The 25,379-nt window shown below is 32.6% G+C and overlaps 3 protein-coding genes across 7 annotated transcripts in view; 2 read left to right on the forward strand and 1 right to left on the reverse strand.

Moving 5' to 3' along the window:
• The first annotated feature begins 3,444 nt into the window (after positions 1-3,444).
• On the forward strand, positions 3,445-5,537 carry LOC126903828 (uncharacterized). The gene is made up of 2 exons (XM_050682330.1): positions 3,445-3,790; positions 3,869-5,537. Exons 1-2 carry the CDS (start codon positions 3,735-3,737, stop codon positions 5,535-5,537), a joined length of 1,725 nt encoding a protein of 574 aa, XP_050538287.1. The 5' UTR covers positions 3,445-3,734.
• Positions 5,538-7,272: 1,735 nt separating this feature from the next.
• LOC126903835 (sentrin-specific protease 2-like) lies at positions 7,273-10,660 on the forward strand. The gene is made up of 2 exons (XM_050682339.1): positions 7,273-8,028; positions 10,583-10,660. The coding sequence occupies exons 1-2, from the start codon at positions 7,273-7,275 to the stop codon at positions 10,658-10,660; spliced, it is 834 nt and encodes a 277-aa protein (XP_050538296.1).
• Positions 10,661-20,664: 10,004 nt separating this feature from the next.
• The window catches only part of LOC126903770 (V-type proton ATPase 116 kDa subunit a 1), a 50,230-nt gene continuing 45,515 nt past the window's right edge, over positions 20,665-25,379 (reverse strand). For all 5 annotated transcript variants that reach the window (XM_050682249.1, XM_050682248.1, XM_050682247.1 and 2 more), the window contains 7 exons: positions 24,754-24,863; positions 24,566-24,690; positions 23,006-23,121; positions 22,827-22,937; positions 22,522-22,732; positions 22,292-22,463; positions 20,665-21,713 (listed from right to left, as the gene is read on the reverse strand). In XM_050682249.1, coding sequence (XP_050538206.1) covers positions 21,614-21,713; positions 22,292-22,463; positions 22,522-22,732; positions 22,827-22,937; positions 23,006-23,121; positions 24,566-24,690; positions 24,754-24,863 — 945 coding nt within the window. In that variant the 3' untranslated portion in view covers positions 20,665-21,613. The remainder of the gene's footprint in view (positions 21,714-22,291; positions 22,464-22,521; positions 22,733-22,826; positions 22,938-23,005; positions 23,122-24,565; positions 24,691-24,753; positions 24,864-25,379) is intronic.

The raw sequence follows: 25,379 nt of genomic DNA on the forward strand, positions 1-25,379 counted from the left end.
AATCCCGAATAACTGCAATTTGGAAGTGTTATTGATGTGCTAAATACCATTGAGCGAGGTACTTTTAAGACTATCACTAGCGCATCAAACGTCTCAATTTCTGAAAACTTTGAGATGCTATTGATGTGTTAAATTTCGACTCGGGAACACTGTGGGAAATACATATGGTTAATTTAAACTTCGATTACAAATTTATTATGCTAATACTCTGTCCAGCCAAGTTATGGCGCTTCAATAAGTAATAGAACATGAACATAATGTAATATAATTATGTATTTCAGCTTCGATGCGAAGCTGAGAAGGTATTAATTTTACTATGATGTGTTTTTTTTTTTGTGTCTGTTACCACTTTTTCTTAGCTCTCACAGAACCGATTTCTTTCAATGATACGTCAAAAGATCACAAATTGTATTTAATCGAAGACATTACCCTCAAAAATTGAAAAAATTTTCCTCGTTCCGCGTAAATGGGGGAAATATACAAAAAAATTACAAATTTAAAAAATCGCTAATTTTTGAAATTTTTGAAATTTTTTTTACCTAAAACTGCCATAACTTTTTCAAAAATGAACATATCAATATAATTTTTTTTTATAGATGCTTAATGTGTTTACCTATCATTTGGTATATTTTTTTTATAAATTTAACCCTTTACCAGCCCACAGTAGGGGATTCAATATGACAACTTTTTCACAAAAAATTAACTTTTTCAACTTAACTTTTGAAAGTGTTCCGAAAATACTGACACTCTTATATATATCTTAAATTAAAGTTATTGTAATATACTTTATTATGGAAAAATAAAATTTCGGATTTTATTTTGTCTTCAAGGTGAAAATGGCTACCGAATGCTATTTTTGTGTGAAAAATTTCATTTTATATTTTATATTTTTTATTTTAAAATGCTATAACTTCTTAAAAATGTATGGATCATTACAATTTTTTTAGTAGAAGTAGTATTTATATACATCTTTCATTTGACATACTGTTTTTTTTAATCGGACTATTTCCCTTAATACAGAGGGGTTCAAAACATAAATATGCATATAGAAAGTAGAACTCTTTCAACTTAATTTTTGAAAGTGTTCCGGAAATACTGACACTTATATATATATATATCTTAAATTAAAGCTTATGAAAAATATACTTTGATATTAAAAAAAAATATTTCGGACTTTATTTTGTCTTCACGGTGAAAATAGTTACCAAATGCTATTATTGTGTGAAAATTCTCGATTTTATTTTTTTAATTTTTAACTCTATAATGCTATAACTTATTGAAAAGTGTATGGATCAACACAATTTTTTTATGAGAAACCATATTTATATCACTATTCATTCGACGTACGTTATTTTAATCAGAATATAATTAAGGAAATAGCAGATCAATTAGTTTTTAGAATAATCCACCATTTTTTTTAAATAAAACACTATCTAAAGATTTGCATCGAAGCGTTTTTTATGATAGTGATTTTTATCACTGTCAGATATCATTATAATTGACCCAACAATGCCACGTCACCATTGTGCCGCGACACCTCTGTGCTGGGTTTTTTTAAAAATTAGTATTACGGTTCTCAATAATTAAGATACAGAGAATCGGATTTTTATATTGAAAAAAATATTTTACAATAATTCTCTTGTAGACCTAATGTTAATAAGCAATGAATATGGAATGAAGCTGTTTAATAGATCAGTAGTTAATAACAATAATCTAATTGAATAATGGAAAATTTAGATATTTTATAAGGAAAATAAATTTTTAAAAGTAATTAAATATTATTTTGCATTAGTTATTTTTTTGTTGATTATTGTGTACACTTTCAGTAATAAAAATCATTGTGTTCAGGATTTATAACACTATATAATTATTAGAATAAGCGTTTAAAGTGTCATTATAAGCATTTGAATAAACAATTGTAAATCATAAACAAGCAAAAAAATAAATGCTCCAAATCAGAAAAATGTTTTTTAATTTTTAAATTTTTATTTTAAATATTGTTGAGTATATTAACATAATATACATACATATATAAATATATACAGGGTGATTTTTTTATCATAACCCACACAAATCCAATTAGCTGTGATGGTGTCACGTTTTCATAATCGTGAGAATTATTTTAATAAAATACAGACAGCACATCCGCTGCCTGAGACTGATGATTTAACAAATAATATTTATTGCCAAATCGGCAATAAGTGTAATTATTATAAAAACCCAATAGACCTGACCATCGTGGTCAGTCGACTCCAGTGCCTTGTGTCATTCATCAGTCTCAGTACTCGGTTGTCGCTGTCCGGCTTACTGTTTAAAGTAAAGTCTTTGTTTATTCCTTTTCTAACCTATATACTCTTTTCCTCGACATTTCAGAGTACTTGTGTCTTGCACTTCGTCTGCACCTCGTACTCTGTTATCTTTCCTCACCTGATACGCCTAGTATTTGTGTCTTGCACTTCGTCTGCACCTCATACCTAGGTGTTACTCTTATTCTCCCTTCCTATAACAACAGCCTTTCGACACCCACAGCTAACCCGGAGTGTCAGCCGAGCACGGTGACTGCTGTACGACAACACGCACGTGAATACCTAGACAGCAGGCACCACCTCCTCATATTCATCTTCGTACACACAGTTACACATTTACCTTTTTTACCTTTTATCATTTTCTTTCCTGTGTTACGACAGAGTCGCGCCCAACAAAGGTAACGTATATATTACGTTAGGGTTGTTGTTATAGTATAAGAAAAAATTATTATTATGCCAACTTATCTACACTTGATGGCCAAGGAAGAATACATGGCTAATAATGACATCAAGAACCGTAGAAAGCCATTCTTTAAGCCAGGTCAGTTTAGAGGAGAAGTTCACGAAAGTGTAGNATTTAGAGGAAAAGTTCACGAAAGTGTAGACCTGTTTCTTAAGCGATACAAGAGCACCAGCATTATAAATGAATGGAACGACGAAGAAAAAGTTCAGTTTTTACCAGCTTTCTTAGAAGGTACGGCTTTACACTTCTATGAAAATCTAGAAGAAAACACCGTCGGCCAAATCAAGTGGGAAGATCTAGAGTATAAAATAAGGTTAGAATTTGAGCCAACAGCTCAAACAGACATGATAAGAATGATATTACAAAAACGCCATCAACAACCGGACGAATCCGTAAGCTCTTATTTAAATGAAGCTGAAGCTTTATGNCTATTTAAATGAAGCTGAAGCTTTACGCTTACGTATAAATAAAGACATGTCACAAAAAGAAAAAGTACATCTTATTATGAAGGGATTACGCCCCGACATTTTAAGAATGGTTTCGATGCTGGAAAATGACACCTAGGACAGTCTAAAAAAGAACATAAGAAAATGGGAGACTACAGAATTTTTCATAGAAGGCGATAAAAGTAAGTCTAGTTCAGAAATTAGAACAGACATTCTTAAGGAGCAAATCCAACACATGTCAAACAAAAAACAAGAAAATGAGCTAGAGCAATTAAAAAGGCAAGTCAAAGAGCTTTTAGATTTTCAAAAATCACGGACTAATACAGTAAAGAAATTTAATGGTAACACGTCCGGCAAAAACAGAAAATGTGATATTTGCCACAGGACTAACCACATTACTGAGAATTGTTTCCGTAACAAAAAATTAATAGTTCAATGCCAAATTTGTGAAAAATACGGCCACGAAGCAAGTGTCTGCAGATCCAGAAAAAAGGAAGCAGATGACACAAAGTGTCAATTATGCCAGAGCCAAAATCACACAGCAAAAAATTGCAACTCAAAAAACTAGCTTTTAGGTTAAACGCTCACGCTAAGGACATACGTTCACCTTTAACCTTAGCAAAATCAAAAANCTCCAAAAAACTAGCTTTTAGGTTAAACGCTCACGCTAAGGACATACGTTCACCTTTAACCTTAGCAAAATCAAAAATAGAATCTCATCAATCAAAAAATATTATAAATAAAGTTAATAGAAGCAATAAGATTGAGTACGTACAATCGACAAGTCAATATTCTAGCGCAAAAGCATTGTACATCATAGCCACATTAAACCAAGCAGAAATAACAGTCACTATAGATACCGGGGCAAATCTAAATATATTAAACACGGAATTAGCTAAAGGATACAACATTAAAAAGGTTGAAAATATGCTAATAACCGGAGCAGATAACAAGCCCTTGGATTTAATAGGAAAAACTATTATTCAAATCGTCATTGAGAACGAGCAGTTTGATGTAGACGTCTATGTTGTAAATAACTTAATAAGTTCGCTCATATTGGGAAACAGATTTCTATTCAATAATAAGGCTCATATTAACTTTAATTCAAATTTGATGATTATAAAAAATATTATAACTACGAAAATATACAACGCCGACCAAGTCGCAATAAAAAAAAACAATACAAATAACGTGAACAGTAAGAACGTTATTTCTACACTCACAACACAAATAGCCGCACAGAATAAATTTGCTGACAACACACGTTTAGCAAAACTACGGGAGGTCTTCGAAAAATATCAAATGGGCGAAAATGTTGCGGAAGACAACAATTGCGCATTGCATGCAATTTGCAATGCAATTAGCTCATCTAAACAAAAGAAAATCACACTTTGTGATTTATTGGTGTTATTAAAAATAAAAGACGTCCCAGGCTATTGGTTTTCAGATGAAGAAATTGCCAGCATATTAAATCACTATTCAATGGACACGTACATTTATTCTGAAAAACATAAATACGGAGTAATGTACGGAACGGGTGATCGAAATTTTGCGGTACTATATCATGTAAATAATGGTACTCATTGGCGGCCCGGCAAGCCGACTACAAAAACATCAAAGTACATACTGCAGCATATAGTAGAGATAAACGAATTTCTACCATTAAAAAAAATTATTCAGTCAGTACAGCTCCACGTGGAGCAGAGTAAACAGTGCATAAAAAACAATAATGCAATTATCAATGAAATCGGAGTAGCTAACGCCACGAGCCACGGCCACCCAAATACAGAAACGATGATACAAGACAAAGCAACATCATTGTCAACTGTTCACACAGCTATGCATAACGAAACAATTAAAGAGCAATTAACCGACAATGACAACACGCCTATTAAGATATCATCACATTTATCCCAAGAACAACACGCTAAAGTAGTTGACCTAGTGAAAAAATACTTACACGTATTTTCTACGGACGCATCTAGATTAGAGCCAGCAAAAGTACCGCCATGTGAAATAAAACTAAAGGAAAACGTAAAAGAACCAAAATTTAATGCTCCACATAGAGTATCCCCTGCTCAAAGAGACATTTTGAAAAAAGAATTAGATAAATTACTTGACGTAGGAATAATTAAACACGCCATGTCAAAATATGCAGCAAACGCTTTTCTCGTCAAAAAGAAAGAAAAAGATCAACATCGTCTAGTAATAGACTACAAAGACTTAAACGAAAGAGTTGAACCTGACAATTATCCACTTCCACGATCTCAAGATTTGTTCAGAGCACTAGAAAACTCACAATTCTTCTCAAGTCTANGCTAGAAAACTCACAATTCTTCTCAAATCTAGGTCTTAATAATAGTTTTTTTCAAATTCCTATTAAAGAAGAGTGTCAACATTTACTTTCATTCACCAGTGCGTGTGGCTTAATGACGTTTTGCCGATTACCAATGGGTTTTCGCAACTCATCAGCAATATTCAGCAGAATAGTCAACAATGCTTTCTCAGAACTGTTATATAAATCACTTGTGATCTATATAGATGACCTAGCATGCTTCGGAAAGAGTTTTCCAGAAGCCTTGGAAAATCTCGAAAAAGTATTTAAAATTCTTGACAAAATCGGACTCAAAATAAAAACAAATAAATGTATTTTATTCTCTGATAAAATAGACCTATTAGGCTTTCGGATAACACGCGACGGCATAACACCGTTGGACCGCAACATAAGAGCCATAACGGACTTTCCCCGCCCCAAAACGGTTAAAGACGTTAGAAGCTTTTTAGGACTTTGTTCATTTTACCGTAGACATATAAAATCGTTCGCACAGATCGCTAATTGCCTTACAGAGTTAACAAAAACAAAAAAATACGAGAAAATTAACTGGCAACAAGAACATACTGAAGCGTTTGGACAACTGAAAACCTTATTAACATCAAAACCTATTTTAGCACACTTTAACGATGATAGACCAACGAGCTTGACCGTTGACGCAAGTATTCGAGGGTTAGGTGGAGTGCTAGAACAGACAGACGAAAACAACATTTCAAGAGTCATAGGTTATGCCTCTCGGAAGCTGTTAGAATCAGAAAAAACCTACAGCTCTACTACGTTAGAACTTCTAGGTCTGACCTTTGCTATCGAATTCTTCAGAGAGTACCTTTACGCCAGACATTTTACGGTATATAGTGATAACATTAGCTTAAAATATTACCGCAGCTTAAAAAATCCGTCAGCCCGCATATCTCGCTTAATTATCAAACTTTGGGATTACGACTTCAAAATAGTATTTACTAGAGGGCGAGATAATGTAGTGGCGGATGCACTATCCAGATACTCTTTAGAACACATAATAGACTCAGCAATATTCGGATATGAGAGTGGTCACGAACCGAATGTTCAAGTTCAATGTATTGGCAACATTCAAGAGTTATCAGCCACAGAAGAGAAAGAATTTTCTATTGCAGAAAAGCAACAAAAAGACCCTTTTTGCTTATCAATTCGAAACGCTTTAGAAGGCAAAGAATCAGATAAGAAAACAAATAGACTATCACGGAAATTCACCATAATATGTAACGTATTATACTTTAAATCATATAATCAAAATATAGGCAACTATAACTTACTGGTAGTACCCAAAGAAGTTACTACTAGAATATTAAAAGCATACCACGAAAGTCCAACGTCAGGACACGCAGGTATATCACGGACTATACATAAGCTACAGCAAAAATATTATTGGCCTTCTCTTTCGAAAGACACGGCAGCCTATATCAAATCATGTCAATCATAATATATAAAAAAATTAAGCAAAACACGTCACCTCCCAGACCACCACTTAGATGGTCCGTCTATCGGAGAAGACGAAAAATAACGGCATAAGCACTTTTATTTTTTTTTTTCTCCGTTCCATAAAATTTTCTGTCTCTCGTTCAACTCCACTTCCTTTACTGCACAGGCCACATCAGCATCTGCTCATACAATATATGGTTCTCGCCGGCTAAATTACAATACGACAACAACTTCACAGTTAGTAGTGTAACGCCAACCTAGTCCGAGATGGAATCTTTTGAAAAATGGACCAAAAACTTGTTGAGGTCTCCTATCCAACCCTTAGGCGATACACCGCCACACATCGAGACCCTTGATGACCTATGGGTTAATGGAGAAGTGGATTGGTCAAAATACGAAAAAAGTGTAAACCTAAAAGCATCAAAACTGTTCATCGGTCCTACAAAGACAGACACAAATTGGTATAATGATATAAAAATTAATAAATACTTCAGGCTCATCAAAAACACTTATAAAAATATTTCCATACTCGATACATTTTTCTACCAAGCAATTGCTACTGGAGCAGATGAACGGATTAGAAGATGGACAAAAAACATAAATATTTTTAGAGCTGGTAAAGTACTAATACCAATACACAGTATAAACCACTGGAAACTAATCGTAATAGAGCCTGCGACTACGTCAATTACGCTTTATGACAGCTTCAATGAACCAGACGATATCTGCCTGTCTTCATTGCACCAGTACACCCAACAAGAATACACAAAATCAATGGGCAGCACCTTACCATTCACATGGACGGTTAGACTTGTCTGTAGTCCATCACAATTGAATGGGTATGATTGTGGTGTTTTCACCTGTGAAACCGCAAAGAGAATCGCAAGCGGCCTTCCACTAAATTACACGCAGCAAGACATTCCAGCAATCAGAAAGCGTATTGATTGGGAAATCAACAAGAATATACTGAAACGAGAGAAAACCACCAAATGTAGAAGAGCCAGAAAATCAAAGGAACAAGAAGTAAAAAAAAAAAAAAATGTAAATTAAATTAGTTAAGTTAAATTATTTTGTTCTCATAAAATATTCATTTATTTGTTCATTTTAATTGTTTATTACCACGGGGACGTGGCACCAAAAAGACATGGGTGGATGTGATGGTGTCACGTTTTCATAATCGTGAGAATTATTTTAATAAAATACAGACAGCACATCCGCTGCCTGAGACTGATGAATTAACAAATAATATTTATTGCCAAATCGGCAATAGGTGTAATTATTATAAAAACCCAATAGACCTGACCATCGTCGTCAGTCGACTCCAGTGCCTTGTGTCATTCATCAGTCTCAGTACTCGGTTGTCGCTGTCCGGCTTACTGTTTAAAGTAAAGTCTTTGTTTATTCCTTTTCTAACCTATATACTCTTTTCCTCGACATTTCAGAGTACTTGTGTCTTGCACTTCGTCTGCACCTCATACCTAGGTGTTACTCTTATTCTCCCTTCCTATAACAACAGCCTTTCGACACCCACAGCTAACCCGGAGTGTCAGCCGAGCACGGTGACTGCTGTACGACAACACGCACGTGAATACCTAGACAGCAGGCACCACCTCCTCATATTCATCTTCGTACACACATTCACACTTACACCATTGTTTTTCTTTCCTGTGTTACGACACACCCCACCATGTTCAGTGGTTTACTTAGTCGTTCAGTGCGCTCGTAAATTACCTCATTTATATCATACTTTTATACCAACACTCAATATAACTAAATGACATAAGTTATAACTAATAATTTTTAAATCAAATTTAAAACTAACTTCAGGTTAGGTATAAAGTAATAATGTTACTTTTATTTGTAACATTGAGGTTTATATTCAATTAAAAAAATTACTAGAAATATTTAATTAATTTTAAGTAGATTTTCAAATATTTATTACCTATTTTAGTTTTTAAATTTATAGTTACAGTAAATTTATTTAATTTTTGTTTTCAATGGCTGCTTTCATTTCCACAATAGGATATAATTTTAAATTCTAATTCACCCCTGAATTAAGTTTTATTTTTATAATAATATACAAAAATATAAGTAGAAGAAAATAAATATTGTAAAAAAATAGAACTCTACATAATTTTTCTGCGCTTTTCCAGTAGTAAAGTTAACACGGCCACCGGGGATTGACGGCCGGTTATAGAAAGTGTACCGGAAATCATGTGAAAAAAAGAGGCACGGTACGGGATTAGAACCCGCGATCCAAGGCGTCGTATAGACAAACCTTACCACTAGGCCACCGTGCACTTATGATTCAGATCCCGATACACTTTCATATAGGTTGATAACGTGATGTGCGGCTGAGGGAAACACGGTACCGTGTCATACTCCCCCCCCCAAGCCGCACACGGGGGTACTATGGTAGATGGGAGGGACTGACCGCTACATGCCCCACAGTGAGGGCGCACATCACGTTATCAACCTATATGAAAGTGTATCGGGATCTGAATCATAAGTGCACGGTGGCCTAGTGGTAAGATTTGTCTTTACGACGCCTTGGGTCGCGGGTTCTAATCCCGTACCGTAATTACTTTAGTGTTAAAACTAGGCCATCAATTTTCTTTTGTTCTTCTTCAAATATTTTTAGTCGTGTTAAACATGGTTCAATTTAAATGCGGGGGTGTTTTATATAGAGCGATTAATGCCCGTATTTTTAAAAAATTAGTACGCGCGCGTTTAAATGCCTTTTTAGACTAATTTTATATGTGTACCAAAATACATATTTTATTTAAAAAAATTATATGTTAAGCTTGGTTCCAATTATTTGTCTAATTGCCGCACATAAGGTGAATACTGAATATTCGTCTACTAGCATAAGTAGTCAAATATAACTGTTTTGTTAAATCATTGTTAAACGGATTTACCATTTCAAAATATCAGAATATATATGGTATAAAATATTAATAGTATATTCATTTATATAATCTGTGGTAAAAGTAACATAGAGAATGCTAATGTTAACATTCTTTGGCCTGTGCAATATATTGACTTTAATAATATCATGTTCACTATTTCAACAAATTCTATATTTAGCTGTGGAATACTATCTGCTCGTTATCATTGTTAATTGAGAAATAAATCTGTATTGTAGCTGAACTGTTAACTTTTTACTTTTATATTAATTTATTAATAAAATAACGAATTCAAAATTATTTATTATCTTTAATCCAAAAAATCCTGAAACAGCGGTGACTCTAATCAAGTAAGAAATGATTAAAAACCATATTACATCATCTACAGGCAACTCGAAATTTGATTTAGGTGATTTACAGTCTGGTCCAAAACGATCCATATTAGAGGTAAATCATGTATAAAACTAACAGCATAGTATTTATATTGTACATTAAATACTTATTTTAATTGTTATTTAGCCTATTATTAATAGCTAATGAATTATATTTAGCTAATTCCATTAACAAAACCATGACTTTAATCCTTCATTATATTAGGTTGAATATTTTTGTGTATGGCATAATTATTATTCAAAAATTAACTTTAATTATTTGTTTTTTATATTTATTAGTTATGTGAATCTAGAGGTCTTAAAAATGGAAAACTAACAAAGCTCATTCTAGTACAAAAACTCATAAATAATTGTTAAAAAACTGACACTGTTCATACCCAGTTAATAATTCAATCTAAACTAGAAGTTGATGCTTATAGGGAATATATGAAAAGTCTAATTAACATAACAATTTATCGAGTATCCAAAGAATGGCCCGACACAATAAAAATAATTCATCATTAAATCAATGTAGGGAACTAATTTAAGTAATATAATCACCTAATAATAAGTAATTAAAACTGAGAAGATATAATTATTAATTTCTTAATAAATAATTTTTCTTGGGAAATTACAACGAAACTTGTGTTTTATTTTCCAAGCGTATACCTAAGCTTTCTGAAATATTTAACAAAGAAACAAATCACACTAGTCATCATATTCAAAATTAAATAATTTAAATATGTGAAAATAGAATAAGAGATTCAATTATAGAAGACAGTAGTACACAGACTTTTAGTATAATGTTTGATGAAGCAAGGTAATAAATTTAAAAATGAGCATTAATAAAAAACCCAGCACAGGGGGGTCACGGCACAGTGGTGACGTGGCATAGTTGGATCAAGTATAATAATATCTGACAGTGATTAAAATCACTATCAAAATAAAACGCTTCGATGCAAATCTTTAGATAGTGTTTAATTTTAAAAAATTGGTGAATTATTCCAAAAGCTACATAATCTGCTAGTTCCTTATTAATATCCTGATTAAGATAAAGTATGTCAAATGAAAAAGGGATTATTAAAAAATAGTATTTCTCATAGAAAAATTGTGTTGATCCATAAACTTTTCAATAAGTTATAGCATTATAAAGTTAAAAATGTAAAAAATAAAATCGAAAATGTTCACACAAAAATAGCATTCGATTTTTTTTTTCAAATTAAAGTTTATTACATTAGCTTTAATATAATATATATATATATATTAAAGTGTCATACCTTCCGGAACATTTTCAAAAGTTAAGTTGAAAAAGTTAATTTTTTGTGAAAAAGTTGTCATGTTAAATCCCTTCTTGTGTGCAGATAAAGGGTCAAATTTACAAAAAAAATATACCAAATGATAACTAAGACATCAAGCATCTATATAAAAAAAAATTATATTGATATGTTCATTTTTGAAAAAGTTACGCATAACTAGGTACTTTATCTACCTTAAAATATATTCTTTAGAGATGTTAAAATTGTAATTGACATATGGTCGGTCGGCTACGTGTGAAAAATCTTAAGTCATATTTTATCATTTTATAGTAAAAGATTTTTAAATTTATATTTATAGCTTTAGAAAAGAGGTTAGGTTTTTGAGCATTAAAGGAGAGTACGCCACCGGAGCATGGTCATTACTCGTGCGGCCCAGCGGGCCCAGAAAGTCATGAATTGCCTGGCGGGACTCATGCCCAATCTGAGAGGGCCGAGAGAGATGCGACGCAGACTTTTAGTCAGCGTTGTACACTCGGTCCTCCTGTACGGGTCCCCGGTTTGGGCGGATACTCTTGAGTATTCGTCCAAAAACCGTGAAGCCCTGCTCAGGGTGCAGAGGCGGGCGGCGATCCGGACAGTTTCGGGTTACCGAACGGTGTCCGGAGTGGCGGCGGGTATCCTGTCGTCACTGCCGCCCGCCGACCTGCTCGCCGAGGAACGCGCCGCCGGGCATGAGCTCCGCCGAGAGCGAAACCGGTCCCTCGAACCCGAGGACCGGCTAGCGCTCAGGCGGATGACCATGCTCCGGTGGCGGACTCGCCTCTCGGAGGAAACGAGAGGCGAGTGGACCAGGTCCCTCATAGGACCCGATCGGCTGGACAGGTGGGTGGACCGGACTCACGGTGAGATGACTTATCGTCTCACCCAAGTGATGTCCGGCCACGGCTGCTTTAACGAGTACTTACACCGTATTCGTAAAGCAGCCNGATGTCCGGCCATGGCTGCTTTAACGAGTACTTACACCGTATTCGTATAGCAGCCGCGCCGACGTGCGACCACTGTTCGGATCGCCCGGGAGAGTCTGCACACCCTCTTCCGGTGCAAGGCGTGGGCACAGGAGCGGGACTCTTTGGAGTCTCATCTAGGGTCCACGTTCCGAGTCGGGTCCATTGTGGACCTGATGTTAAGGAGTCGGGAGGCATGGAGGCTCGTCCAGGCGTTTGTTGAATCCGTGTTATCAAAGAAGGAGGAAGCAGAACGCCTGAGACAGAGGCAGCCACGCCGCCCGGCACAGGTGGACCTGAGGCGCTGGTTAAGGCCAATGTCTTAGGTTCTTATTTTTGTGTAATTTTATGTGTCTTGTGAGTTATTTTGGCAGTCCTCCCTAACGGTTCCCACTCTGGGATCCGGTTAACGGAAGGGGGCCACACCACGTTGCGAATTAGCTCTTGATTAATTTCGGGCTGATTCGCAACGTGGTGGTGTGAATTATCAAGACGACGTGGGCCGCACTGAAGTAATGCCTCACGGCAGTTCCAGGGCGGTCCACAATAATGCCGGTCGTTTAAAAAAAAAAAAAGGGTATCGGAGTTCAAACACGCTGCCGATACGAACGACCAAAGCGCGAGTCAAGTGTTCGACATTTTTTCGGGCACAGTTGAGGAGGGGGTATCAGTCGTTCCGGCACGTCCACTAATGGTAGTTAACGCTATCAGTGGGCAAACCGACGTCGTGGTTAAGAACCAGCTGCCCCTGTTCGAACCGTAAACCACCTGAGTAATGGCCAACGAAAATGCCCGCGTAGAATTACTACTCCAGCAGTCGAGTTAGAATTCGAAACTGGCTTCGTCACAGCTTTACTCGACTCACAGGCGCATAAATCGTATTTAAAAACGGTAATTGCTGATAAGTACGGAACTGTTTATAAAGGACACACCGACGCGGTTAGACAAGCGGACGGGCACACCGCCACGACGAACGGCAAAATCGCGGATTTAGAAGTGCGTTTTTCAGCGGTTATTTTAGACGACCTGTATTGCGATGTAATACTTGGGCATGATTTTCTGATTGATCAGAAAGTCGCCTGGGATTACTTAGCAGGAACAATACACTTAAGCACTAAGAAACGTACAACCGCTTGTTGGAAATCGGGCGCACGACACATGATCCTCAAACCAGATCTGACGCAGTTAGATATAATCGGCGACCCACGAACGCGCGCGTTATTAACACAGACGATATGTAATTACGCAGCGATCTTTAACGACACGGTGGTCGCACAAAATTAATCGAGCACAATATTCTATTGAAAGACCCGACTCCTATCGCACTAAAACCGTACCCCTACCCCCTGCACAAGCAGGGGATTATTGACGATATGATAAACGACATGGAGGTGCAAGGGCTAATAGAATCGAGTGTATCGCCGCGGTCAGCACCGATCGTGCTAGCCAAGAAGAAGGACGGGACTTTTCGTTTATGTATAGATTATCGACGACTAAACGAAGTGACCGTTTCGGAGGCGTACCCCATGCCTAATCTAAACGACATGGTTAGGAACATGAGAGGGGCAAAAATGTACACGACTCTTGACTTAAAGTCGGCTTATTGGCAATGCTCTTTAAATAAAAAAACCCTTAAGTTTACGGCATTTAGAACAAGAAGGGGCTTATTTCAATTTCGTGTACTACCATTTGGACTCAAAAATTCGCCTATGACTTTTGTAAGACTTATGAATGAAGTACTTAAAGGATATCTAGACGATTTTGTCCAAGTTTACTTGGACGACATAATTATTTATTCAAGTAGTTTAGAAAAGCATTTAGAACATTTAGGCAAAGTTCTAGAATGATTAGAGCGATACGGGCTGACATGTCACACAAAAAAGTGTAAAATAGGGTTTTCCAAAATTTCCTTTTTTTGGCCATATTGTACACGGTAAGGGCATAGACAAGCAGCCCGAAAAACTTGAGCCATCCGCGTCCTATTGGTCCCACGGAATATCAGGGATCTACGTAGATGTCTCGATATATTTAATTGGTATTGTTAATTCGACGACAACTACGCCGAAACAATAGCGCCGCTGACAAATCTACTAAAATGGGGAACGAAATAGTTGTGGACGGAAGACCATCAAAGGGCTTTTGAACAGGTAAAAAAGGCCCTGTGTGAGTCTTCACGACTGAGCCCTCCTGATTACGCGAAAACTTTCTGCCTTCAAACCGATGCGAGTGAAATGGGCGTGGGAGCAATACTCTTTTAACACGGAGATGAACCGGGAGAGAGAAGAATTATATCCTACGCCAGTAAGAAACTTTCAGAAACGCAGAAACGTTACGCCGCCGTAGAACGAGAATGCTTAGCAATTATATGGGCGACTGATAAATTTCGCCCGTACTTAGAGTATTCTCCGTTCGAATTATTTACAGATAATTCCGCGTTGACTTGGCTACACAGAGCAAAGTTCAACAATTGGAAAATTAACTAGGTGGGCGCTACATTTAGGTAATTTGAATTTTACAACGACACATGTACCCGGGAAACACAACGAAGGACCGGACATGTTGTCACGTTATCCGACCGCGGGGCCCCCTGTTGACGAAGAGTTACTCGACGACAATCTGGTGGGCGCACCGACAACGAGAGCGTCGGTTAATACGCGGTCCACTCTTGACAATGTTTTTGCCTTAACTGAAACAAACGGCGCGTCAGATAAACGGCCGTTTACAGGGGGGGGGAATACAAGAGTGGCCAAACGACGACCCGTTTTTTTCATCATGAAACAATTACTCAAGGAGAACGCCAGAAAAAACGATAAAGAGTCCAGCAAGAACAACGACGAATATTTCATGTTAGACGGACTTATACGCATTCGTATGGGCGTAGACACACCAGCTGTAATACCAGTAGCCAAATCACAGCGTGTGATTTGGCGATACCATGACGATACACTGGCATGTCATCCAGGATGGATAGAACCTACCGGGCAATCAAACAGCGTTTCTATTGAAAGAGCCTGAAAAACATAGTAGCGAGTACGTAAAATCGTGTGATGTTTGCGCGTGTACGGAGGCCCTAAATAGGCGTCCGAATGATCCTCGAACTTCGCGCAAAGCAAGACAACCGTGGGAGGTCATTAGTATCGACTTAATGGGTGAGTACCCCTTGATGTTCTATCAAGGGGAAAAACGAACCTGTTAGTAGCAACTGACTGTTTCAGTCGCTGGACTGAAGGGTACCCGATAGGCGCAGCGACTACAAAGACGATTGTAGACACGCTCGAACGCGAATTTTTCTCACGTTTTGGGTACCCCCGCGTATTGCTTTGCGACAACGGACGGAATCTGGTTTCTAACGAAATGATTAACGCGATAAATAGATGGGGGGCGGAAGCCTGGACCACACCTATTTATCATCCGCGATCAAATCCGGTAGAACGGAAAAATCAGGAGCTAAAAAAAAGTTTCTGCGCCCTATTAGTGGAGGTAAATTACGGGCCGTCGTCGATGTATAGTAGTGCTAATGGGATGTTTTAATTTTCAGCATGTCAGGTCAAAGAAGTCGCGGGCGTGACGAGCTGGTACGCGATCTCCTCCGCCGATTGGCGGAGGCGCTCGACGTCCCGCTGGATCACCCCCCGGCTATCCGAGCGTCGGTCGAGGCGGCCCGGGACGCTCCGCTTCACCAGATACTGAGGGATCCAATAGCCAACGCTTTCTACAACCGTGGAGTGAGGGACGGGCGTGCGGCTACTCTCCGTGAGATCCGGAGGGCCCTTGCCACCGTGCCAGTGGTCCCTCGACCGGTGCCGTGAGAGGGGACGACCTCTACCGCGCCGTGACCAGCGGTCACCCATACAACGCCTCAACAGGCAGCGGACCGCCACAAACCGAGCACCTGCTCCCTACGCCCAGGGCAGGGAAACCGACGTGGCGAGCATGTCCTCCGGGGAGGGCTCGGCCACTCGGCCGCCGTCGGCACATCCAAACTATAAGAAGCTCACTCCCTCTGATGCTCCTTCTACTCCTCCTCCTGATTACCATCCTGAAACCCCTCGTCCCGAGTAATCGGGCGAGGAGTTTCCTTCGGTCCTGACGTCATCCGTAGGTTACGGATGACCGGATCGAATAGTCCGTTCCCTCTTGCCAACGAGACTGAAGGTTTCAGTCTAATACGGTAAGTCTTGAACGCAATATCAATGACCACACACACAGGAACATGATGGTAAGTCATGTGTATGATGCGACAATTTATTTCCAAACATCGGCCGGGTCAAGAAATTGACTGACGGCTTGGTGGGGGGGGGAGTTAACACGGCACCGCCCGTCGCTCTAAGCTGGCACTCACCCGTGTCTCTCACGATATCAGCCGTCCAGCTAACAATATGACAATCGGTTGTCTCCCCGCCCTTGACATCGAAATAAGGCCGCCGCCGAGTATGGATTACGGATATTGCGTTCGGATGCGTTTCGGACGGATACTTTAACTGTTCGTTTTTACTGTGTTATTTACTTATTTTTAGTGCGAACGTGCCATATTGGATTACGTGTTAACTCATTGATATTTTTGTTTTGGGTGAATCGTCACCAATTGTAATTAAAATTGTACAGCCCTGTATATATATATATAGACATATATATAAACGTCGTCCGCTGAGACGAAAATTCGTGCGATCGTACCACACTGGTCTACGTGTTACTTTATAATGCTATAACTTATTGAAAAGTGTATGGATTAACGCAATTTTTTTATGAGAAATAATATTTTTTAATAATCCCTATTTCATTCGACATACTTTATCTTAATCAGGATATTAATAAGGAACTAGCAGATTATGTAGCTTTTGGAATAATTCACCAATTTTTTAAAATTAAACACTATCTAAAGATTTGCATCGAAGCGTTTTATTTTGATAGGGATTTTAATCACTGTCAGATATCATTATACTTGATCCAACTATGCCACGTCACCACTGTGCTGGGTTTTTTTTACTGTAATTATTCATTTGTAACTATGTTTTTTTATCATTATTTTAATGTTAAGATCGTGTACTTGTCAAATTGTCTCAAAGAAAAAAAAAATTATTAATTATTTTGGTTGTTGCTATCAACGTAATTTTTCTTTTATGTAATGTATATATTTTTTTATTTTTGTGTGTAATAAAACTTTGTGTGAGGTCATGCAATAAGGCAGAATTTCCCGAGTGTTAAACATATGTGATAATTTATTTATTTAGTCAGATTAGTTTATATTAGTTATTGTAAAATCATATTATATTAGTTGTTATTCTGCGACGCTCCCTGCGTGAGGTCGTTGAACGGTGGTTTGGTGTAAAAATGTATATACTTGTTAATGAATTTCGTGCGTACTATTTGTTTTTAATAAATTGCAATTATCGACTTCGAGTGGAATTTAACAATATTTTTAATTTTAAATTCATACAACTTGATTTTTAATATTAAAATATTTATTTAATAACATTAATTTAATACTAATACATTAAAGAAGTTTCATTCGTAAAATGCAATGGATTTGTAAAAGAGGGGATTAAATGGGGATACTTATAGGCTATTTTTTTTTACAAATTCTTCCAACAGCAATTCCAAATTATATATATTTCCATATAAAAAATTTTTTAAGTATATTTTTGTCAACATAAGAGATAGGCAATAGCGAAATATTCAAAACAAGTTTTACTTTATATGTAATATAGATTACATTTATGAAACATGAAAATTAGTGACACCCTAACTGAAACAAAAATATTTCATGTTTATCTGAAATTGTATAGTATACTAAAAATGCAATTTTATAAGTAACTCACTGGATTGTTAAATAAATAGGTAATATTTAATAGAAAAACAGTAAACAGTAAACATTAGAAATTAATATTCTTTCAGTCTATATTTTTTTTAAATATAACTTTCAAAAATATTTTTTATATCCAAAGACAAATTATTAAAAACTAAATAAACATAAAAAAAAATAACATTAAATGCATAAAAAATAAAAATTATATATATATATGTAATAATAATAAAAAATGACAAAGATTATTGCGTTTATATTGAGTGATACAATTAAAATCATAAGTATATTTACCAGCAATTATAAACTTTTAAAATAAAAAGGATAACAAACATAATATTAATTTCATAGAGTTATTTTGGTCCCACTAAAAATTAATAGAAACTAATCCAAAAGTATTATTGTTAATACAGTAAATAATTGTTTAAAACTCTAATTGCACTCATATTTTAAATATACAACTATCTATAACATATAATGTGTATAATAAAATCATTAAATTTTTAACTAATTTTAATAATAACACTTTGGATTAAAAAAGGAATATTAATATTTAACAATAGTATAACAATAGTAGGTTTCTTTGGTAAATTATAAAAATTTGTTTCTAACAATGTAATATAATAAAAAGGTAAAAATTACTAATAATGTAATTCCATATTAATTATTTTCTTTTTGTAATAAAAAAAATTTATAAGTCTAGAACAGTATTTATAAACATAATAATAAAATCTGAATAAAATATTTTATTAAATAATATTATAGAATTAAATTTAAATAATATTGAAAAAATATCATCCATTGGTCTGCATAAACAAATAAATTTGTACATAACTAATTATAATTGATATAATCATTGAAAGTAATTGAAATTAATGATTTTTTTATATATATTATAACACCTAAATTCATTTAACCTTATTTTAATTCTGATTATTGAGCATTACAATAAACAATGGTTTTAAATATTGTACATATTATGAAGTTAACTTTTATCTGTACATGTATAACAATCAAAATGGTTATTAAGTTTAAAATTGGAGTTAGTGCTAAAAATACACGTTAATAAACTTATTGAGCATAACATATGAATATACATTTTCATAGATAAATATTAGAAAAAAAATAAGAGTTAAAATTTTCTTTAGAATATAATTATAAATATTTATTGCTAAACAGTACAAATTTAGTTGGCTGTGGTAGCATTTGTATAATTAGTTCAAAAATATTAGACATAGAACACATTAATGTAAATCACAGTTATAAAAAAAGTAAAATTAAAACTATAGTTTTAATATAAAGTTATTTATATAAGTACTAAATTTTAATTTTTTTTCTTTTTTTTTTTTTTTTTTGGNTTTAATATAAAGTTATTTATATAAGTACTAAATTTTAATTTTTTTTCTTTTTTTTTTTGCGTACTTTTGGCGCTACTTTAATAATTCTTTCACAAAATATTTAATGGTTTGAAATATGTTAAAAATATTTTGAAGTTTCAAGGAAATTTTTAGAAAGTTTTCTAATTTAATATAATTAAAACAGGACTAAAAATAAAAATTTATTTTGCTTTTTGAAAACTATTGCCATATCTAGTAAGTTAGTTGATTTACATAGAAATTTTAAGGTTAACAATTGTAGAAATCAAAAGTATGATAAATCGCTTTTATAATTTTAATCAAACCTAAAATTTGACTATACAAAATTTAAAAACCAAATTTCACCAATATAATTTTTTTGGTTATTATACTTTTATAGTCATATTTTAAGTTCAATTAATGTTTTAAAGGCAGTTCATAATATAGTTGGATTCTGTAATCATTTTTTCAACATTTACTAAAAAAAGCATTTGATATAGAAGAACTAATTTACTAAATATAAGAAAAATTGCATCGAATTAAACAAATATAATTTTTGATTAATTAGTAAACAAATATGTTTATATTGAGTATTGATTAATTAAAGGTATACATTTAATTTAATTTGTTAACTGCAGAAATACCTTTGTGTATTTTTATTATTGGTACTTTACATTTTTAATGCTTGATTAATTTTATTTATATTTAAGATACTTGGAATATATTTCAAAAAAGTATTAAACATATTTTATCTGTAAAACATCAAAGAGTTTATTTGATTCTTATAAATATATTGATGATAAGATTTAAAGTATTCTTAAATAAAAAGGACCCTGATATATTTAATACTTAAACTATTAAAAAAAAACAAACAAACAATTGAATTAAAAATTATTTCTGTTTATACTACAAGTTAAAAAATATATAAACCAATATATATATATTCAATGCAACTGTTCTTAAATTACAGAATTTTATAAGGCACTGATTAAAAAGTAAGTTTATAAAATCATTTATGATTGTCACTTTAATTTGTAAATGTTCTACACCACAATATTAATGTTAAATTTAAATCATATAAATAAATTATTTGGTTATCAGAGTACAAAAAATTAATTTAAATGGAAAATGTAAATATTTAGCTATATTGTGATGTTTGTTGATATAACATAAAAAATGGCTACCACACCATTATAACATCTAATAGGTCTTAACCCTGTATAAGTATCTAAAAAAAAATTACATAGATGTAATATGTCTTATAATCTCATTATATGGTTGTTATTATTTTCTAAAAATTAAGGAAAAGAAATAGTATATATCAAACTTTTAGACAGAAAAAAAAAAGGGTTTACTGTAGTATAAAATTTATATAACAGTATTTTTTTTATTTAATAAAAAATAACTAATCACTGTCTAGGGCCATAATTCGTAAAAATATAATATTATGTGTTATAAATATAAAATTGACAAATATGAAATATGTTTATGAAAAAAAATCTTAAAATTTTTCATAGATTGTTATAAAATAAATTATGGGGGAACTATTTTAGAATTTTTTTAAAGAAGATTAGACTCTTCAGCCTTTCTAATTGTGCTTATGCCACTTAATCCTTAAATTAAATTAAATAGGTACAATATTGTTACCAAAGCATAAATCAAATATTCTAGCTCTACTTCCATTCAAGAATTTTTTTATCATTATGTTATTTATGTGGCAGTGCAAAGAAAAATCATACAAGAATAATTAAAAGTTTTTAACAATAATATACATATTATAATATAACAATAACAAAATTATGGTTTAAAATTTAGTATTACTAATAAATAATTATAGTAAAGAAATCAATTTTATATATTAGCTACATGGTAATATTTTTAACTTGGATTGAAAAAAAAAGGTAAAAAGGTTTTCATTCCTCTATTGTTTCTTCATTTTCAAGCACATTTTTGAACCAAAAAGGTTGGAATGCATACCCATTTCCTACATAAAACTTGCTCATAAATTCCACCCTATAAGTCAAATTTAATTTAATTAAAATATACAAACACAATAAACTATTTTATTTTTATGACAGTTAAAAAAAAGTTTTAATCCACCAGTAGGTTAAGTAAAAAATTATTAAAATATTGAAATAAATAAATAAGATATCTAATACAAGTAGTATATAAGTCTAGAAAATAATGATTAACATATAAAATTAACATCAATATATTAAAGTAACCAAAGAGAATAAATACATTTTTGTAATTTTTTTTTTAATATTCAAACAATAATTATATATACATTTGATATAATAACTTTTACCATAACCGATAATTTTAAAACAAAATTTCAGAAAATAATAATCATTAATTACTTGTGGATAATTTTACTTGAAAAATAAATATACATTAATAATTTTGATGATATAAAGTATAGTATTGAACAAATCATACAATTTTTTATTAATTTTTAAAAATAAAAGGATTGATAGCGATCAAAAATCAATTGAGCATTACAGTTAGCATAAATGTTTTGAGAAAACATTCTGTGGATATTCTATCTTTTCTTTCAATAATAAATATTGATGATAAATAAATGAACATACCAGTGCAAACGAAGAGTATGTAAAAAAGCTGAGAGACCCTCCATCATAACAAGTATAGCAAGAGTAAAGAGTGACCACACACCAAAAAATACATACAGTTTAATAGCACCCCAATGTGTTTCACTATCCAGACCTAATCGTAATACCATACTCCAAAGTACTTCAGATAGTTCTGTAAATTAATGTAATTAAAGAATTATTTGGAGATTAATCAAATCAGTTTAACTTACGTGCATGTGCCAAAGACAAGGCCCACAGTCTTAAGTAAGAAGCTGTATGTGAAACCGTGCTAAGAACATATTCTATAGTTTCAATGGATTGATGAATAAATAATTCAGAGGCAGGTTCCTCTTCTTCATGATTTGCTGGACTACTAATCATGTTACTCACTTCAGTTTCTTTTAATTCAATACTACCATTTATGTCCCTAGAGCTTTCAGACTGAAAGTATGAGATTTTTTATATATTTATAAAAACACATTATTAAATATATATATAGGTTTGGTTTAATATATATATATATCTGATTAAATACCTCACAATTTTTACTACGCCTTTCATATAAAATAATGTATAAAGGTTTGCCTAATAACATCACTGGAATACATAACAAAGCAATAACAACAAAACATTTTTGCAATCTCTCCTGTTTATTATAAAAAAAAAAAAATATACGTAACAATAAATTTGGATAATTATTGAAAAAATCATTACTTGTCCTTCAAACATGTATTCATCACACCCTTCGAATGGTGTAGTATGTTTAAACAACATCATATTTATAAACATTATAAGAACTGATGGTGCACACCCAGGGCCAGTTTTTTGAGCTGTAAAAAATAAATTTACAATATATTAAAATTCTTGAACTTAAAATTTGGGATTTCATCATGATTTATTCATTTTTAAGCTTTGAAGCAAGTAAATATTTTGTTTATACTTTTACCCTTTTTTAAGGTAAAGATTGTTATGAGATATTTCTGTACACCAGAGTAAACTATCAAAAGTTAAGATTATAATTGAATAAACATTTCAAAAATAGTCTTGCTGAATTATCAAAAAAATATGATTTGTGATAGTACATTTCTGATAACCAAATTTATCAAAATAAATGAAAAATTATCTAAAAACAATTTTTTTATACTAAATAAAATATTTCATAAAATATCAACAATGATCTATGAACACAGTTTTCTTTATCTAAATCTACATACACATTTTTTATTTTCACTACCTTTAGTCAAAGTTAAGCTATTGGAAATAGAAAACAAAATGTTTAAAAATTAATCTTTTAAAAGAAAACCTTTTGAATGATGAGAAAAATAATTAATATATTTGCTATTTTTATAATAAATATTAATATTAATTTATTAAATATTAATTAATAGTAATATTAATTTAAACACAAAGTTCAAACTAGTTCGAAAATTAAAACAGTTTACAATATTACTAAAAAAAAAAATACATATACAGAGTGGGATAGATCTAACTGACAACTTTATAACTTATGAACTACATAAAATGTCATTTATGTTTTTAAGCCATTTTTTAGAATGTAGAAATATACATAATATATGTTTTATACTATTTTTTGCAATTACAAAAAATATTTAAAAAATTAATTTTTTTCAAGATTTGGAAATAGTTATTTTATAGAAATGTTTTAAAGAAAAATTTTAATACCAAAAACTCTTATTTTAATTTAGTTGTTACGTTTCTATAACATGTTGATGTTTCATAAATTTTTAATTTTTTTAAGATTTTTTTTATGGTATCAAATGTTAGTCAAAATTATTTAAATGATGAAAGTAAACATTATCTTATTACATTATTTACTAACAATAGTATGCAATTATTTTTCTACAAAAAATAGTAACATTTTGACAAACTTTTCAAGGACATGATTATTACAAATCTTTATGACAAAATGTTAAAACTATTTTCGTATATTAAAATTTTTATAATAAAGATTTGAGACAAGAAGTTTGAAAAATAATATTATACAATTTTATGTAGATCATAATTATATGAGTTGTTAGTTAGATATGTTCCACTATGTATAGACATAAATATATCTATCACTTCAATTGTATACATTGAAGGTTAAGAAATAATAAATAAAAATGTATCAAACAATCTAGAATTATATTTCAATACATTATTGTAAATGTTATAGTTTTTATTAATAAGTAAAATGTTTTGAAAATTGACCCATAATATTTTTGAAATTGATGATTCAGTAATATTATTTGATTGAAGCAAAATTTTACATACGATTTTGAGGACCATACAAAATCCATTTCATGAACATCAGAGATACCATATAAAAAAATAGTAAAACCAAAAACAGCATTTGTGGAATAAATTGTAGTAAAATGTTATGTTTTTTATTGAAGTGCCTGGTAAAAGTAAATAAATTAGTTTAATTAGAAGTTAGTTTAAAAGATTCAGTATGATCTTACACATGGTTGACAACACTTAAAATTACACCAAACATCATGTGAACAACTCCAAATATGATAGACAGTTTCATTTTGTAGGAGTTCAGAAATATAATTTTATTCACAGCGACCTTGAAAATCAAATATTAGGTAAAATAACTAATTGAAACATGAAAAATTATCTTACTTTAAATTATACTGCATTTATGATGTAAAAAACCAAGCACAGTGAGGATGTGCCATAGTTGGACCCAACATAGATTTAATCTGACAGTGATTCATATCACTATTGTCAGGAACGCTTCGATGCAAATCTTTAGATAGTGTTTAATTTTAAAAAATTGGTGAATTATTCCAAAAGCAACACGATCTCCTATTTCTTTAATTATATCCTGATTACAAGTTTTATGATTTATAAGTGTATAAATATTTATTATAGTATGAAATTTATATTTAATAATTTAGTATTGTAATTTTTACGAAGAAATTATAAAGTAGTTATTACTTTTATGGCAAAGTTTATAAAAATTGAAGATCTTTATGCAATAGTCTAACAAATATTTATGTTTGATTATTAGGTTACATGTGAATAATCAATAAATATATTTTAATTATTAATAAATTGATGAAGTACTCCTTTCTATATG

The sequence above is a fragment of the Daktulosphaira vitifoliae genome, unplaced genomic scaffold, assembly GCF_025091365.1.
Source record: "Daktulosphaira vitifoliae isolate Bord-2020 unplaced genomic scaffold, ASM2509136v1 Scaffold_4, whole genome shotgun sequence".
Classification (NCBI taxonomy): Eukaryota; Metazoa; Arthropoda; class Insecta; order Hemiptera; family Phylloxeridae; genus Daktulosphaira; species Daktulosphaira vitifoliae.